Consider the following 17288-nt stretch of genomic DNA (forward strand, 5'->3'; position numbering starts at 1 on the left):
TAAGCTTGATCAGCTGTTGTTAGAATTTATTTAATATTACTTTCTACACCAGGATCCTTTCTATGCAGCTGACGGCTGTAACTGTGCAGGGGCGGATCTAGCAAAGTTTAGCCAGGGGGGCCGATAGGGCATGAACAGGGAAAAGGGGGCACAAAGACATACTTTTCTTTCTTATTCTCATTTAAAATGTCTAGCTTTTAATAAATAATTATCTGAATCTTACACCAAAGTTTTAATCTGATGTAAAATGTATAGAAGTCCATTACTGTATATTATTTAGACTGTTAAGTCTAATATACCCTGGTAAGCTATAGTACTTTTTCCTTTGGGAAGGCACCACCTGTGCAGTCTGCAGTTCTGTTGAAGAAAGATGTTGAATCTATTTAATTATTGTAGAAAAGTTATTGATTTCTGTGCATTTTGTTTTTTGTCTGCTCGTTCACACTACAAATAAAATGCGACAGCAAACGCGCTCTAGTGTGAACGCTTGAAGCGGCCGCATGCACAAAAAAAAGACATCACACACAACGCGCTCTGTTTAGACCCAGACTACCCATTTGGAAAAGATATATATAAATCTTATAAAGTTTGTATCTGTCTTGTGTGAAACTTATATGCTTTTCATATAAGTGTGAAAACAGATATAAGATCCCTTGAAAAATTATATAATGAAACTTATATGTTTTGGATACTTACTAAAACAATGTATGAAAGTAATGCGAAAGTGGCCACTTTCATGAGTAAATTATGTAAGCCTTATATGATTTACTCATGAAAATGGCCACTTTCATGAGTAAATCATATAAGTTTTTACTATTTCTTTTCCGTATGGGTAGGGCTGTGCAATATGTTCAAAACCTCATATCCCGATATGAGACATCTATCGCCCGATAACAATATAAATCACAGAAATGTAACATTTTCTGTAAACTCTGTGAATCTCGGGCAGCTCGACTTGCGTGAAGTGTTTCCAGCTGTGCGTCATGTAGCTGAGTCGAGTGTTGTAACCGATGCATGAAACGATACATTTTTAGACATAAGTTGTAACGGCGCCGTTTCTTTGTGAGTATTTATTACACGGCGTGCTGCGGGGAAAAGCCTGTTCTAACGTTTGAGTCTAAGGTTTATTTTTTAGCACCTGGCGGCTCTTTTTTAATTCTCATCCATAAATAATCTGCATCTTTCACGTGATTCAGTTTATTTTGAAAAGTCTCAACAGGATCTTGAGCTTTATTGTGAAAGGTTTATGTAGAACATAAACAAGCGGACACGCGATGCTGTTACCGTCGTCGTTGCTAACCACAACGCATAAAAACAGGCGCTTGTCCGTCCGTGGTGTGGTTTTATTAAATATAAGAGAAAGAGAGAACTTTAAGAAATTAATAATAACTACAGTGACCATCAGAACCATGAACAAATATTGCCGTAAACAGTTTATTTTGTGACACCACGAAACAAACGACAGCGTAAAATGAAACGACAGACGTTTTTATATCGTCATCCGATATATATCGTTATATTGAACAGCCCTAACCCAGACCAAACAGTATTGTTTGACTGATGGCCTTAATATAAAGACTTCAGACTTTATGTTTCCCAATTTTGCTTTAAGTTACTCTGTTATTTACATAATAATGTAAATAACCTAATAATGATCCTTACTGCTGTTTTAGAGGAGCGCTGCTTCAGAATCAGAATCAGAATACTTTATTGATCCCTGGGGGAAATTATTTTTTGTTACAGTGCTCCATTTTAAACCAACATTAAGACAAGACAGACAATACGCTAACTAAGAATAGTGCAATATATACATATATATACATACATACATACATAAGTCACTTATAAATAAATATTTGGAAAAGAAACATGTGTAGTTGTAGCAGCAAACAGTGTGTTAAGTGGATGCGTTGTACAGGGAGATGGCCACAGGCAGGAATGATTTCCTGTGTCGTTCAGTGGTGCTTTTCGGTAATCTCAGTCTCTCACTGAACGAGCTCCTGTGACTGACCAGCATGTCATGGAGTGGGTGGGAGGTGTTATCCAACATTGTCTTTATCTTGGACAGCATCCGCCTCTCCGACACCACCTTGAGGGAGTCCAGCTCCATCCCCACAACATTGCTGGCCTTACGGATCAGTTTATTAAGTCTGTTGGCATCTGCGACCCTCAGCCTGCTCCCCCAGCATGCAACAGCATAGAGGATCGCACTGACCACAACAGACTCATAGAAAATCCTCAGCATTTTCTGGCAGATGTTGAAGGATAGTTTCTGTCAGAATCTGCAGATTATACAGGACAAATAAAATGTTCACGTTTCTCCAACGTTGTCGTCCCAACAGTTTCACTGACATCTACACGGGATGGCCAGGAAGCGTTCACGATGTCTTCTCCGGCGCTGATAATTGGCGTCTGTCTTGTGTCAGTGACGTAAAAGACGGATTCAATGCGACCTGACCATCAAACAGCAGTCGCTTTCTAAAACATCAGATATGTATCAGATTCAGGACCACATATGAAAGTGACCCAGATCGGATTTGATGCGCTTTCACCTGCAGTGTGATCGTAGCCTTAGAGTTCCTTGAGTTTGTCAGTTAGCCGTTTCTGCAAATCCTCCAGACTCTTTTCATTTTCTGTTGCAGGTCTTTGAAGCCTGTTGGACTTCAGATGAAGCACAATCTTCCTTCAGACTCAGCAAAAAAGAAAAATAGCAGACGGGTTATTTAAAAAAAATAATAAATCCCAATACAACTATCAGTGATATGCTTAACTTTGTTTCTGTCTTTGTTATTGCTGAAGTCCTAAATGATCACAGACTGCATTGGGATTCTCAGCTCTATTTAACCCCTCAAAGTGTTCCCAAAGGAACCAAGTTAACACTTTAAAAAGCTGCAAATTGTAAGACATACAAATATAGACAGTGTTCTTCTATTTGGGTGGTGACAACTTTGCTGCTATATAGCCTTTATTCAGAAAGCCCTGGTTATATTGGGCTAATGTTTAAAGCTTTCAGTTGAGGGAACTAATTACAGTCACTGTTACTGCTAAGTAATGTTAGCTAGGTTAACGCATATTCCATAAATTATCACTAGTACTGCTTTACTGCATCACACTCACAATTTATCCTGTGAATTTGCTAACTAGCGAAAATAAACAAATTAGCATTACTGTGTAATGTGCACGTACCTTTCATGTGACTCGAGAACGCAGACTCCCCCACTGTGAAAATCCTTTTTGCAGACTTTGCATGTGGCTATGCATGGATTTGGTCCTCGTCTTATCCATAATTCGTATTTGTCGTTTTCTAGCCAACACTCATTAAAACAGACTGACTGACGCAGAGGTGCAAAGCACGCCCCAGTGGAGAAATGTTTCTTTTAGCCTTTTTGACTCATTTTCTTTCTCCATCTGATCAGCAAACTATGCAATCAAATACTCATATGTTGTGAATGAAATACAGTTTTAAGCACCACATCCAAAATTCAAGCACTTTTGAAACCCTGAAAAGACAATATTAAAATCCAAGAAAGGATTTCAAGCACCTACACAAACCCTGCTTGCTGAAGTTTTTATAAAGTGTGTAAACTGGAAGGTAAGCCTCAGCTTTAGTTCGATTTTACAAGCTTTGAGCGTTGAAAAGTTAAAGCACATCACTGCACAGCATTGGTTTCAGCTGTAGCTCAATAAAAAGGTGGCGTTTTCAGCAGGGTGATAACTTTTTTGGTTCACAGCCATCTTCTGCTTATCCTTTGCATGGTTGTGGGGGGATTGAGCCTAGAGGCAGGATACACCCTGGACAGGTCACCAGGCTGATGCAAAGCTAACACTGAGAGACACACTGTAACGCACTAACTGCATGTCTTTGGGCTGTGGAAGGAAGCTGCAGAGAAACCATGCAAACAGCCACCGGCCATTTTTTGTTCCTGAAATAATTCTTGTATCGTGTGCAAGCAGAAATTATTTCGGTTTTCTATAGAAATAATGAAAATAGTATGTTTAGAAATGTCGCGTTGCAAATTCTCTGCTCTGCTAAAAAAAAAAGCACTAGGGGAAAAAACCCTTTTGTCCTCATTAAAGACAAAGTCAAATGGGACATAAGAGGCAAATATAACACTAATAGGTGAGTTTTATACAAATATGTGTTTAAAACAAAAACAGCACCTCCAGTTCTGCCAGTGGAGAAAATTTTCATGGAAGAATTTTATTAGCTTTTCCATTAAACGACAGATTTGGATCTAATAATACAACAGATGCAACTATCACAAACGTTATTGGTCAGACGTAGTGGCACAAATGAAAGTCACACTAGGTTTTGAGATTGACTGTAGTTCTGATAGTGTATTACCTAAATATACAGTAACTGGTTTGCACGTTTAGGACAAATATCTTCTCAAAGTGTTAATAACTGCTGAGAAAAAGACAAACAGCTGGACAAAGTGGCCCTTTTAAAAGAAGCATATGAAGTGGAATACTTTATATTGATAGATATAAAAAGTATTGATTACAGTGGCTGTTATATGTGAATGGCAGATTTAGATACTGACAAGTTGAAATAATAATTTTACCATAAAGGTGAAACTTTTCCTGTTCCTAATGCAGTTTCATGACTCTGGTTTCATCTGGACACTCGTCCATACTTTCAGGGCAGACCCGTGGCACTAATGTTAATAATAACTTGTCATGTAGTCAACTACTGCTTCTCTTAAAACACAATATATGAAAATAAACGTTATTTAAAAAGGAAACCAACAAAGAGGACTCTGCGGGTTGTTCTGTCAACTGTGTAATCTGCGTACAGTTACCAGACCTATCCAGTATTAGTTAGTATCCCTGTGAAACGGAGATATTTGGCTTTGGGGAGCTTTACTGCCTTACATCTGGCTACATGCCATTAGACACAGGAAATTCAATGCGTTAACAAACAGACAACTCAACTCTCACCTGTCTGCCGAGTGCTGCGCCGTGTATGTCATCCTGCTGCTGCTGGGCAATGGTGACACCCAGAACCAGGGTGTGGACCCCACAGGACACAGTGGTGATGAGCACAATGGGAGTCAGTCTCAAAGGCAGAGTCAGAAAAACCGAAAAACTGAAGAAAGCCTGCCAGCCTACAGTGTCGCTGGCCTGGTGGAAGCGAGCATAATTCAACCCCAGGTAGCAGAATATCTGAGCGGCTATGAGCACCCACAGGGCATAGGGCAACACCCGCCGGGAGATGCGGTCTGGCAGCAGCCCAAAGCGGCACAGCAGATAGAGAATGATATCTGCTGCCAGTCCCACTGATGCCACTAAAACAGAAGCCAGCTTATCAGCGGTGTAGACCACAGCACACATGAGGATGATGTAGCTGTCGAACAGCGCGGCAAACACAACGAGCACCAGCAGCGTTTCGTGTCTCTGCCGTCTAAAGTAGGTCTGGTAAAGATTCTCCAAGGACTCGGGCGCAAAGGTCAGGCGCATGAAACGCGGCAGACAGAGACAGCATCCCGAGGTCCGCACCGTGACCTCGTGTGTTCGCCCCACTGCCTGCCCGGGGTCAGAGGGCAACGTCACAGAGCAGTCTGCTGAATACTCAGCAGAATACTCGGGCTCAGAAAAGGCTCGGTTCCGAGGCATGGTTTACATTCAGCTGCAGCTCCCAGTCTTCTTTCAAAAACAATGGAAGCATAAATCAAACACCGACCGAAGTCTCAGGTTCACATCCTGTGAGGGAAGCCCACACGTGTGGACAGCAGACTGTCAGGACACTGGAGAGACGTCCTCTCTGCATCCACAGTCACTCCATCCAGTGAGGTCACTTGACGTGCTTAGCCTTCTCTCATAGGTCCAATCTGAGCACGCCTACTCTTCATCATCGTGATGTCCACCTCTGGTTTTTCAGCTTTGCAAATGGGACCGTTTCACCTGAGCCCGGTCGTCTCCGTAGGCCACATATCAAAGTTGGACGTATTAACATTTACTCCGCTGATTTTCTTTGTGTCACTGCCTTCATTCCTCCGCTTTCCATAAATCTCACATGACCTGAATAAAGAAACACAAAGTCACCAGAGAGCAACAGGTAGAAGTGTCACGCTAACTTTTTTAACTGCTCTTTTTCCCGGGTGGAATCATTACACAGCAGACATCTTTAATGGCTTTAAATGACAAGAATCGCAGGGGGAACATTTGAACTTATTTTGGATTTTCTCTCACGCAGTCAAGATTATACACATACACGCCGCTAATATTTGGTTAAATGTCCCTTAGCAAGTTGCACCTTGACTACATGCTTTCGACAGCCATGAACAACCTTCTGGGTGGATATTTGACCACTTTTCTTCTCTGCTGAACTGATAGAATTCATTTCAGTTAGGCTTTTAAGTATAGTCCACGGCGCTTCTCAAATGTCTTGTACAGCAGTTCCAGGCCTTCTCAAATTCACTCACTTTCCAGTCCTTGTCCCTAAACTTTTTCAAAGTACGGCTTTTTGTTTGCTAATCTGCTTATCTTAACACTGAACTACGAGGCACTTAGCTTAAGGGATGAACAGCCAACTATTTTAACCTGCAAACTTAATCCATGCACTTTGCTGCACCAGATGCGTTTACATATCTGGTGTAGCAAAATATGTAAACAATATTTTAGTTGAATCTATGAACAAAGGCAAAGATGGATACCAGTTCAGCTCACGGGTGACCGCGTCACTAAAGGCTATAGGTCTGAGTGTGACCCACAAAAGTGATTACTAAAGCACTATTAACTGCAAAATAATGAGCTGTGTGCCCTAAAACATGCAGGGGAAACAAAAGAAGAAGAAGTGGTTACACAGCAAATGAACAGCATGTGAAAGTCAAAGCCAAAAGTTTATCCAGGAGGCAGACGTCCGCAGCCGTGTGACGGTGCAGGTTGGGTGTTTGGGCATGGCAACGATCCCGAACACATTACAAATGCACAACATAAAACTGTGCGTCAGAGACGATCCTCCAAACTCAGACTTTAATATCATGAAGCAGTGTGTGAGTACGAAGAGGAACTTTGGGATGTCCTTCTAGGAGCCCGGAGAACTATTTCTGAAGACTGCGAACACATTTTAAAAGCTTGTTGATGACAGCTCACCTGTGCTGACGAATAAAGGCAGTCATACAAAATCTACGAAGCTCTGTTTGCTCTCTGGACTGCGTGTTTACACGTTTCAATAAATCCCTTTGTAACAAACTAACCGATGCACAGCGACAGATGGATGATTGTTCCCTGGGCTCGCACCTCTGTTAAAGGCAGGCGCTGTGAAACGGCCACATTTTGGCGTTAGGGTCTCTCCACGCTAGAGCGAGGCTCTCCGCTGTGGGCCTACCTTGTTACATGTTGCGCTCCCACAGGTACACATGTCGTAAAACCACACTAAAAACAAACAAAAGCCAGTGGGCTTGTGTTGCCTGAGGACATTTCCACGTCCACGGTACTCGCAGTGACAAAAGGGGTTCTCGGGTGGCACACGGTAGCTGTCCAACAAACCTTTCTCTGTGGCTGCGTTAGCATCTGTGTCTTTCGAACGGAAACTTATCTGGACGTGATTTCCACTTCGGCTCTTCGCTGTGTGCTTCGTGTTCACCTGCTTCACTGCAAGCTCTCCGTGGAGCTGATGCACCGCTTACCGTGAAAGCATCCGTCTCCTGTGGGTGCTAACGTTATTCCCCTCACACAGATATCAGCTACCGGAGCCCCGCACGAGACCGGATTCACGTGAAGATGGAAACAATCACTGAATCTAACGAGTCACAGAAAGTAGCCGCGGCCGGTGGCTCCGCCCCCTCCCCCACTGTTCTTAACATGAATTATTATTAATGTTATTTTTATTATTTATTTCATTATTATTATTATTTTACCTCGGATGTTTTCCGCAGAAGACACGGAACAGCTTTATCACGAGCGCAACCAACGAGGCTTCTGGTGGCTTACAAAATAAAATCACTGCTCGCGAACGTTGACGCAGGAAAGAGCAGAAGTATGATTGAAAGCTATGTGAATAATGCTCTACAGGCCACACAGCAACCCTAAAAACAAGCACCGTTTGTGTAAAATATTTATTTCAACTGTAATAACGATAATAATAATAGAACTTGCTATACAGTAAAATAAATGATCTTGTTACACTCAGAGCTTTGTCTTACCTGGAAGCCTTTTTCTCGGCTCCTCAATTTTTTTTCTATCCACTAAATCAATGCATGACAGTTCATAGTTCATTCAAAATGTAAGGCAATATGAAGATATCAGTGAAACCTAAGTGTTGAACAGAAATGCACCTGCCGCTCAGCTGATAGAGCAGGTTGTCTGCCAATCTCAGTCCACCGTTCCCCTGACCACATTTGTTTAGGTGAGACACCGAGTCCCTCCCCAAGTACATGACCTGGAGTGTAAATGTTAGGAATGACAAAAGTGATGTAACTGGCTTGATTCAATTCAGTTTTATTTAGATGATGCCAAATCACAAAAGCATTCACCTCAAGGTGCTTTTTGATGTATTCTCCAAGAGTTCCCACAACAATACAGAGAAAACCTCAACAATCAAACAAGACCCCCTTTGAGCAAACACTTTGGGGACACTGGGAAGGAAAAACTCTTTTAACAGGAAGAAACAGTAAGAAGCAACACCAGGCTCAGGGAGGGGCGGGGCCATCTAACCTGACCAGTTGGGGGTGAGCTGAGGAAGACAGAGCCAAAGATCAATAATCTCTGAGACAGAAAGGAAGAAAGCAGCATATATTTCATATGTGCACTGAAGGATCCTGATCAAAACTACTCCAAGATTCCTTGATAACCTGGACGCCAGGTTAATTTAACATTCAGAGTAAGCCAAGCACAATAAAAACTGAGTGAAACTCTTCAAATAAACCATTTTTTACAGATGATCAGTTAGCTGTTCTCTTTCAAGAGTTTCTCAGATAAAAAGAAGGTTGGAGATTGGCCTGTAACTAGCTAGGACAGCTGGTCAAATGATGCTTTTTAAGTAACAGTTTAACTGCTGCCATCTTGAAGGCCTGATACGTAGCTGATTCATAAAGATAGGCTAATAATATTTATGGTTGAAGCATTAATTAATGAGAGGGCTTCTTTGGAGAATGTAATTACTAAAGTTAACTCAGAAAGATCTATTGGAGAAAGGAAAGGGGATTCGAAGGGGGAAACAGGCAAACACAAACAATCCAACTCTCTCTCAGAACAGGCAGGCTCACCACAATGCAGGGAGTAAATTTAGGGAAGGTCTATACAGAGGAGATAGAAGACAACATCAGGTCTGAAGACAAAAATCATCCAGGTAGACAAAGTATTTAAAGAAGTACCAAGGGACATCATTCACGAGGGCCTGAAACACTCTGGACCTGTTCGTAAGACCAACAGGCATCACCAAAAACTCAAAGTGGCCCAGTTGAGTGTTGATGGCTGTCTTCCACTCATCCCACTCCGTTATCCTTACCAGATGGTAACCACACAAGGGCGTGCCCACAGATGGAGATGGGATGAGTGTTCTGTGTTGCTGGACACACAGTATAACAAAGGGGTATACGCCAGGCTATGGTAGATTCAAGTTGCACGCAGACTGTAGTCCACCAAAATCTGGTTCGGCCGGAGAACTGTTAGAGGCAGAGTGGGTGGAGGTTAGGTGTGTGCATGGGGACGTCTACAAATCTGTTTTGATCAGCGTCTACCACCCTCACACTGACGGGTTGGTGGAGTGGCTGAATAAGACTTCAAAGTCCAGTGCACCACACAAATGCTTCTGGGGTGGAAGCAACCTTAGGTTAGGGTGAAGAGAACGCTGAGGTAGTATATCCTGCAGAGGGTTAACTGGAGACAGAGCTGGGCTTACTAGGACAGTTTGTTAAGCCAGAGGCAAGCTCTCCAATCATGTGGAGCCAGCCGAGTTACACTTCCTGGGTGGAAAGGACGTGATGAACATGACCTGAGTCCGCTGAGTCCACCAAATCCATAAGTTGGCTGGATACTTCTGTCATGAATACTGGAATGGACTCAAATGCAGGGCTTGGAAGAATCCCATGCACACTAACTGTGATTCTAAGTTTTACCAGAAAATGCTATCCACAATTAAGCAAAAGGAGAAAATGGGACTCCAGGTGTCCAAGGGGAAAATGCACAACAATCCAAAATTCTCTGTAGGGCGCTCAGAGAACAGGCTCCCCACACTTCAGGGAGGAATTCCAGGGAAGGTCTATAGAGGAGTGGGAAGTAGGGATGAGAAGACTGAAACAGCTGTTTTGACACTGTGTTGACCTTCCAAAGCACAGATGTTTCGAAACATTGCTCAGAAGCGTGGTTCAAAACACCCAGATCACGTGACCATGACAAAACACGATGGTGCACTCCACCCCAGTTATGGCAGGTGGCGTACCTGCTGCTTCGACGCATTCCTGGGACAAGGATTCCCATTTTTGAATAACCACACTTATTGATGCTGAGCCTTGTAATGACTGCATTCATGTTTTTGATATTACGGATTCAGTTTATCACACGTGCACGTGTAAAACCAAACAATACCTATCTCTCATTATTTAGCTGTAGACTGTGAAGACTAATATGACTTCAATTACTTAAACACTAAACTCCAAAGTTTAATACAATTAAATAGATAAATAAATAATATACAGATATCTTATTTGAATGATTACTGTCAAGAAGAAAGAGGTTGGTGGGCGAGCTCAATTCAATCATATCAGCAGAGAGAGAGAGCGACACAGTGTGCCGTTCATTAAAAGTTTTCACCTCTGACTCCGTCAGTTCTTTAGTTTTTTGTTTTGTATTTTCAACAGAAAATGTTATTTGCAGCATCAGGTGACTTCATCCTCACTGTAACCTGTTACTCACATACTATGCTGACATAAATGATGTATTTAAACTGTAAGAAGAAAAGCTAGAAAACATGTTTATTCTCACTGACACTTCTGGGGTGAATATGTTATAAACAACAGGAGGTTTGCAGGGTGACTATAACCAAAAGTCCAGACTTGCAGTGAAACATCGTGCCATGCGTTACAAGACGCAGCATCCACAGCAGTATGGAAAGTTCCTTCATGGTTCAGATGTTGCTCACCAGTGATTTAAAGATGTTGCCACGGACCCGGGGACTCGGGGTCCGTGAGCAGTGTGGACGTTTATTATTATCATCATTATTATAGCATATGATGTATGTTTGCTGCACTGTGCTGTGTTCTTGTATTCCATGCTTGTGGGTGTGTGTGTGTGTGTGTGTGTGTGAGAGTGCAGCAGTGACACTCCCAGGCCTGGTGGGTGTGGCCCTGCCAGCTGGCTGGTCACGCCCAGGATCTCACACACCTGCTACTGATCAGGCTCGTCGGGGAGCTGCTTAACAGAATGATGGAGCTTCCTCTGGCGCAGGATCGTTGAGTTAGACTCCATGTTAGTGGTTCTAGTGCTGTTAAGTGTATGCCTGCTGGAGTTGGTGTCGTAACGGCTGCGTCTGTTGTGTTTTCCTCAGGAGGAGAGCGGAACACAGGACAGCAGGACGCACGGGGTGTGCGTAGGCACGGGAGCAGAGAGCACGAATACCAGCACTTAGGACAAGGCACAACACAGGAGTTGAAGGAACGCACTGGAGATTTATTGTGTGTACATTTACCTTACTGTAAATAAACGCACTGTTCATATTTGCACTGAGTCCAGCATTTGGGTCCTTTCTCCAACATTCCCACGGCTTGCCCTGGCAAACCGTGACAGATGTGCAGGAACTGTAGAGGAATCATGTCTTAAACTTAGTTACAGCACTTTCAGAAAGACATCTACTGTAGTGTCATGCATTATTATAAATGTAAACATTATTATGAAATGATCAGATTAAAGAGGGATTTCAGGAAACACTGTTAAATGCTGAGTTTCTATCTGAACAAGATCTGGCATGTGATTAAAGTGATGGATGGTTGCTTTTACATTGTGAGAGAAGCCAGTTGAGCCTATTAATAGATTAAATGCTGTCATTTTTAATGCTTACATACATCTTAAAATCACCCACAATAATTATTTTATCTAAGCTGAGCACTAAATCAGACAGAAGCTCTGTGTAAGATAGAAAACAAATGAAATGGTCTTTTGAGTTTTACAGTTAGGGTGGACAAGGCTAAGCATCAGGCTTCTGAATGAACTCAAACTCTGTCAGAGTCTGTGGTTGACTAATAAACTCTAAGTGGAAGATTGCTCCCCTCCCTGCTTCGAGGATTCTGACAATTTGTATAACTCTGGGTGTTGATTCATTTAACCTAACATAATTATTCTGCTGTAAGTAGGTTTCTGTGAGGCAGATCAAATCAATTTGTTGATCAATTATTTTTTCATGCAGTAATAGAGACTTGTAAAACAAAGACCTAATGTTTAATAATCCACATTCAACAGTTTTACTCTTTGGTGCAGTTGTGAATCTATATTGTTGTAACAAACCCACGACAGACCCAATGTCACGGTCCTGGCTCTGTGACCCAGTGTTTTCTGTTCTGTATTGTTAATCTTTGATTTCTTGATGTATCTTTGTTTATTCTTACGTTTTGGTTCTGTGTATCCCCTCTAGTGTAGTCATGTCTCTGTGTTAAGCCCGCGTCTCTGAGTCCGTGGTCTAACCCTATCTCCCTCTGTCATCCTGTGTGGTTCCCCTGCATCTTCCAGGTTAGCTTTATTCTTAGTTTTCCCAGTTTAGGTTTTGTCAGTTCTGTTCTCGCCACCCTCGCCCTTTTGTTGAATGTTATCCTCCTTAATAAAGCTCACTCTCATCAGAAACCGTGTTTGCACTTTGTGTCCTTTAATAATTTACACACGGCTTGCCCCGCTGGCCGTGACAGTACGAACCAGCCACCATGGACCCTGCAGCATATTCGACCCACCTGGGGCTACGGGAGGATATTACAGGGAGTGCAGAATTATTAGGCAAATGAGTATTTTGTCCACATCATCCTCTTCATGCATGTTGTCTTACTCCAAGCTGTATAGGCTCGAAAGCCTACTACCAATTAAGCATATTAGGTGATGTGCATCTCTGTAATGAGAAGGGGTGTGGTCTAATGACATCAACACCCTATATCAGGTGTGCATAATTATTAGGCAACGTCCTTTCCTTTGGCAAAATGGGTCAAAAGGACTTGACAGGCTCAGAAAAGTCAAAAATAGTGAGATATCTTGCAGAGGGATGCAGCAGTCTCAAAATTGCAAAGCTTCTGAAGCGTGATCATCGAACAATCAAGCGTTTCATTCAAAATAGTCAACAGGGTCGCAAGAAGCGTGTGGAAAAACCAAGGCGCAAAATAACTGCCCATGAACTGAGAAAAGTCAAGCGTGCAGCTGCCAAGATGCCACTTGCCACCAGTTTGGCCATATTTCAGAGCTGCAACATCACTGGAGTGCCCAAAAGCACAAGGTGTGCAATACTCAGAGACATGGCCAAGGTAAGAAAGGCTGAAAGACGACCACCACTGAACAAGACACACAAGCTGAAACGTCAAGACTGGGCCAAGAAATATCTCAAGACTGGTTTTTCTAAGGTTTTATGGACTGATGAAATGAGAGTGAGTCTTGATGGGCCAGATGGATGGGCCCGTGGCTGGATTGGTAAAGGGCAGAGAGCTCCAGTCCCACTCAGACGCCAGCAAGGTGGAGGTGGAGTACTGGTTTGGGCTGGTATCATCAAAGATGAGCTTGTGGGGCCTTTTCGGGTTGAGGATGGAGTCAAGCTCAACTCCCAGTCCTACTGCCAGTTTCTGGAAGACACCTTCTTCAAGCAGTGGTACAGGAAGAAGTCTGCATCCTTCAAGAAAAACATGATTTTCATGCAGGACAATGCTCCATCACACGCGTCCAAGTACTCCACAGCTTGGCTGGCAAGAAAGGGTATAAAAGAAGAAAAACTAATGACATGGCCTCCTTGTTCACCTGATCTGAACCCCATTGAGAACCTGTGGTCCATCATCAAATGTGAGATTTACAAGGAGGGAAAACAGTACACCTCTCTGAACAGTGTCTGGGAGGCTGTGGTTGCTGCTGCACGCAATGTTGATGGTGAACAGATCAAAACACTGACAGAATCCATGGATGGCAGGCTTTTGAGTGTCCTTGCAAAGAAAGGTGGCTATATTGGTCGCTGATTTGTTTTTGAATGTCAGAAATGTATATTTGTGAATGTGGAGATTAACTTATGGCTGGAGCACGAGGGGAAAGACTTTCGCCAAGCCATAGCTAATTGGCTACAGCGCTTAGTTTCTGGTCTCCCCTGGTTGCTCAGCTTACTTCACCCGCTCGCAGAGGCTTTCTTTCTGGACGAGCTTCACTTTGTTCGTCCGGCCTCTACCTCTCGCCTAGCAACTACTGTTTCGCTGCCTGGCCCGACTAAGGATATTCTGCCCGGCCCGTCGACCCAGCCTTCGAACAGGAAGCGGCAATCGCGCCGTCGACGCCCCTCGCCACAGTCGGACACCGGGATTTCAGAGCAGCCGGCTGTGGTGAGTAGGAAGGACAATATTACTGGTTTGAACTGTGGGACTGTTTACTCGGCGGTTGTGGTCTGTACGGCAAAGGACAATAAGAACTGCTTATCAGCTGTTCAGTCTCCTGCTCAGCTGTCTTTACTTCTTTACCGCTGGAGGGTCCGAGGGGCCCGTTCAGCAGTCTGTCTCCGCTGGAGGGTCCGAAGGGACCCCTCCAGCCGTCGCCTGCAGTGCCAGGCCTGCAGTGCGGCTTCCGTGCCGTCGTCTGCGGTTCCATCGCCTGCAGCTTTCACGCCGTCGCCTGCAGCGCCGCCGTTAGGGACTTCCACGCCGGTCCAGCCTCTGCCTCGCTGTCTGGTCCAGCCTCTGCCTGAACCACCTCGCCTTTGCCGGCCACTTTCCAGGCCTCTAGCTGGATGTCATCACCGTCGATGGTGGCTCCCTGAATGAGGTCGCCGCTCTCTTCCGTGCGACCGGCCTCCGGACCTCCCTCGGTTTAGGTTTTGTCAATTCTGTTCTCGCCACCCTCGCCTTTTGTTGAATGTTATCCTCCTCAATAAAGCTCACTCTCATCAGAAGCTCAAGACACTCAAAGCGGTTTACAATACCACTATTCATTCACTCTCACATTCACACACTGGTGGAGGCAGCTACAGTTGTAGCCACAGCTGCCCTGGGGCAGACTGACAGAAGCCAGGCTGCCATATCGCGCCATCGGCCCCTCTGGCCATCACAGGTAGGCGGTAGGTGAAGTGTCTTGCCCAAGGACACAACGACCAGGACAGAGAGAGCAGGGGATCGAACAGGCAACCTTCCGGTTACAAGACGAGCTTCCCAACCCTCTGAACCACAGTCACCTCCTGATGCATAGCCACCAGGTCAGCCGCTATCCGGGATCTGTCACAACATGACTGGGTTTTGGCACCACTTTAGCAAGGACCCAGACTGACAGTTTTTCCAGCACGTGACTGTTTTTATGTGTGCAAACCAGTGTGCATCACATTTATTGGCAGGCTTTTCAGTCCCACTCTCTCCAGCCCAATGCTCCTCTCCTTGGGCAGCTTTCCAGTTGCCTTCAGTGCAGCAGAAAGCTCTTCTATCCAGTCCCAGCATCCTACTCATAGGGGAGACATGATTAGGATATGGAGAACAGCTGTGTGGATCAGCCTCCCCTGACACACACCCAGAGCCCACTGCTCCACCCCTCTCTGCAGCTGCCACAGACCACAGGCTGTATGACCAGAGGTTAAACAGACAGAAGGCCACACAACATGAGGGAGGAAGCAACAATGAAAAGAGGGAGATGCAGACAATATGTCCACAGAAGGAGATCGAGGCAGCATCTGGGACCTGTGAACAGATACAGGCATGTTCAAGACCCTCGTGATGGGGAAGAGACCAGGCAGCTCATTGTCCTGCCAAATATACGAGAGTCAACACAAACTCAGGGTGGCATTTCAGTCTGATGAGGAGGAGCCATTATTGGCCCACAGTGACTCAAGAGAAACACTTGTGCACCCTGGGAAGCCCCAGCAGCCTAGACCTATTGTAGTGTAACTAGGGGAGGATTCAGGGTCACCTGGTCCAGCCCTAACTATATACTTTAGCAAAAAGGAAAGTTTGAAGCCTAATCTTGAAAGTAGAGATAGTGTCTGTCTCCTGAATCCAAACTGGAAGCTGGTTCCACAGAAGAGGGGCCTGAAAACTGAAGGCTCTGCCTCCCATTCTACTTTTAAATACTCTAGGAACAACAAGTAGGCCTGCAGAGCGAGAGCCAAGTGCTCTAATAGGGTGATATGGTACTACAAGGTCATTAAGATAAGGTGGGGCCTGATTATTTAAGACCTTGTATGTGAGGAGCAGGATTTTGAATTCTGGATTTAACAGGAAGCCAAAACAGGAGAAATCTGCTCTCTCTTTCTAGTCCCTGTCAGGACTCTTGCTGCAGCATTTTGGATTAGCTGAAGGCTTTTCAGGGAGTTTTTAGGACTTCCTGATAATAATGAATTACAGTCTTCCAGCCTGGAAATAATAAATGCATGAACTAGTTTTTCAGCGTCACTCTGAGACAGGATATTTCTAACTTTAGAGATGTTGCACAAATGGAAGAAAGCCGTCTTACATATTTGTTTAATATGTGCGTTGAAGGACATGTCCTGGTCAAAAATGACTCTATTATGTAGAGGTTTGATTCCCAGTCATCGTATATTTGTTACTGCCCCCGTGGCGGTTTTATGAGGAACAATGGGGAAGAAGAAGGTTCCAGTTTTGTACAGAGCCCCCTTGCCCTTGTACTCTGTGAAAGTGGACCCTGACACAGGGCTGGTGATCAAAAAGTATATTCCATGTTCTGTTCTGATTGGATTAGCCAACACAGGCACGGTGGCTCATAACAGACAAATGGTGCACAGTGATCATTTAACCAGAGGATCTACAATAACTTTAGTCAGAGATGGAGAAAGAGATAAAGCAGACAGGAGAGGAAGAAGAGAAGAACTGCAAATGACATGTAATGTGTGTTGATAAATTATGTGTTTTCATCATGTGAAACATCCTGAAAAACAAACTAACTTGTGTTATTAAAATGTTGCATGAAAATCCAGGCCAGTTTTGTGCAGGATAAACAGATTAGCTGTGTGAGCGTGTCTGCAGATGCTCAGACTGTCCCAGCTCATGGCATCTGGATCTGTTCACAGCAGCTTACTTTGATCTGCATACACACAGCTCTATAAACGCTGAGGCATTTGTAATGAAATAAGATCTTTCTCCACATTTGATCTTCATGTTCTGCCTCCTACATTTAATCTACTGAGGTCA

General features: G+C 44.0%; 1 protein-coding gene across 4 annotated transcripts in view; it reads right to left on the bottom strand.

Annotated features, from left to right (window-relative positions):
• The window catches only part of adcy3a (adenylate cyclase 3a), a 63501-nt gene extending 55577 nt beyond the window's left edge, over nt 1-7924 (bottom strand). The window contains exons 1-2 of one of the 4 annotated variants that reach the window (XM_085421986.1): nt 7863-7924; nt 4942-6021 (exon numbers count right to left, since the gene is read on the bottom strand). In XM_085421986.1, the coding sequence (XP_085278112.1) occupies nt 4942-5616 (675 nt within the window). In that variant the 5' untranslated portion in view covers nt 5617-6021; nt 7863-7924. The other 3 variants (XM_085421984.1, XM_085421985.1, XM_085421988.1) reach the window with 3 other exon arrangements.
• Between the last annotated feature and the right edge of the window lie 9364 nt (nt 7925-17288).

This window comes from Rhamphochromis longiceps, linkage group LG11 (assembly GCF_057381845.1).
Source record: "Rhamphochromis longiceps isolate RC_006_pf linkage group LG11, R_longiceps_female_GT1.1, whole genome shotgun sequence".
In the NCBI taxonomy this organism is placed as follows: Eukaryota; Metazoa; Chordata; class Actinopteri; order Cichliformes; family Cichlidae; genus Rhamphochromis; species Rhamphochromis longiceps.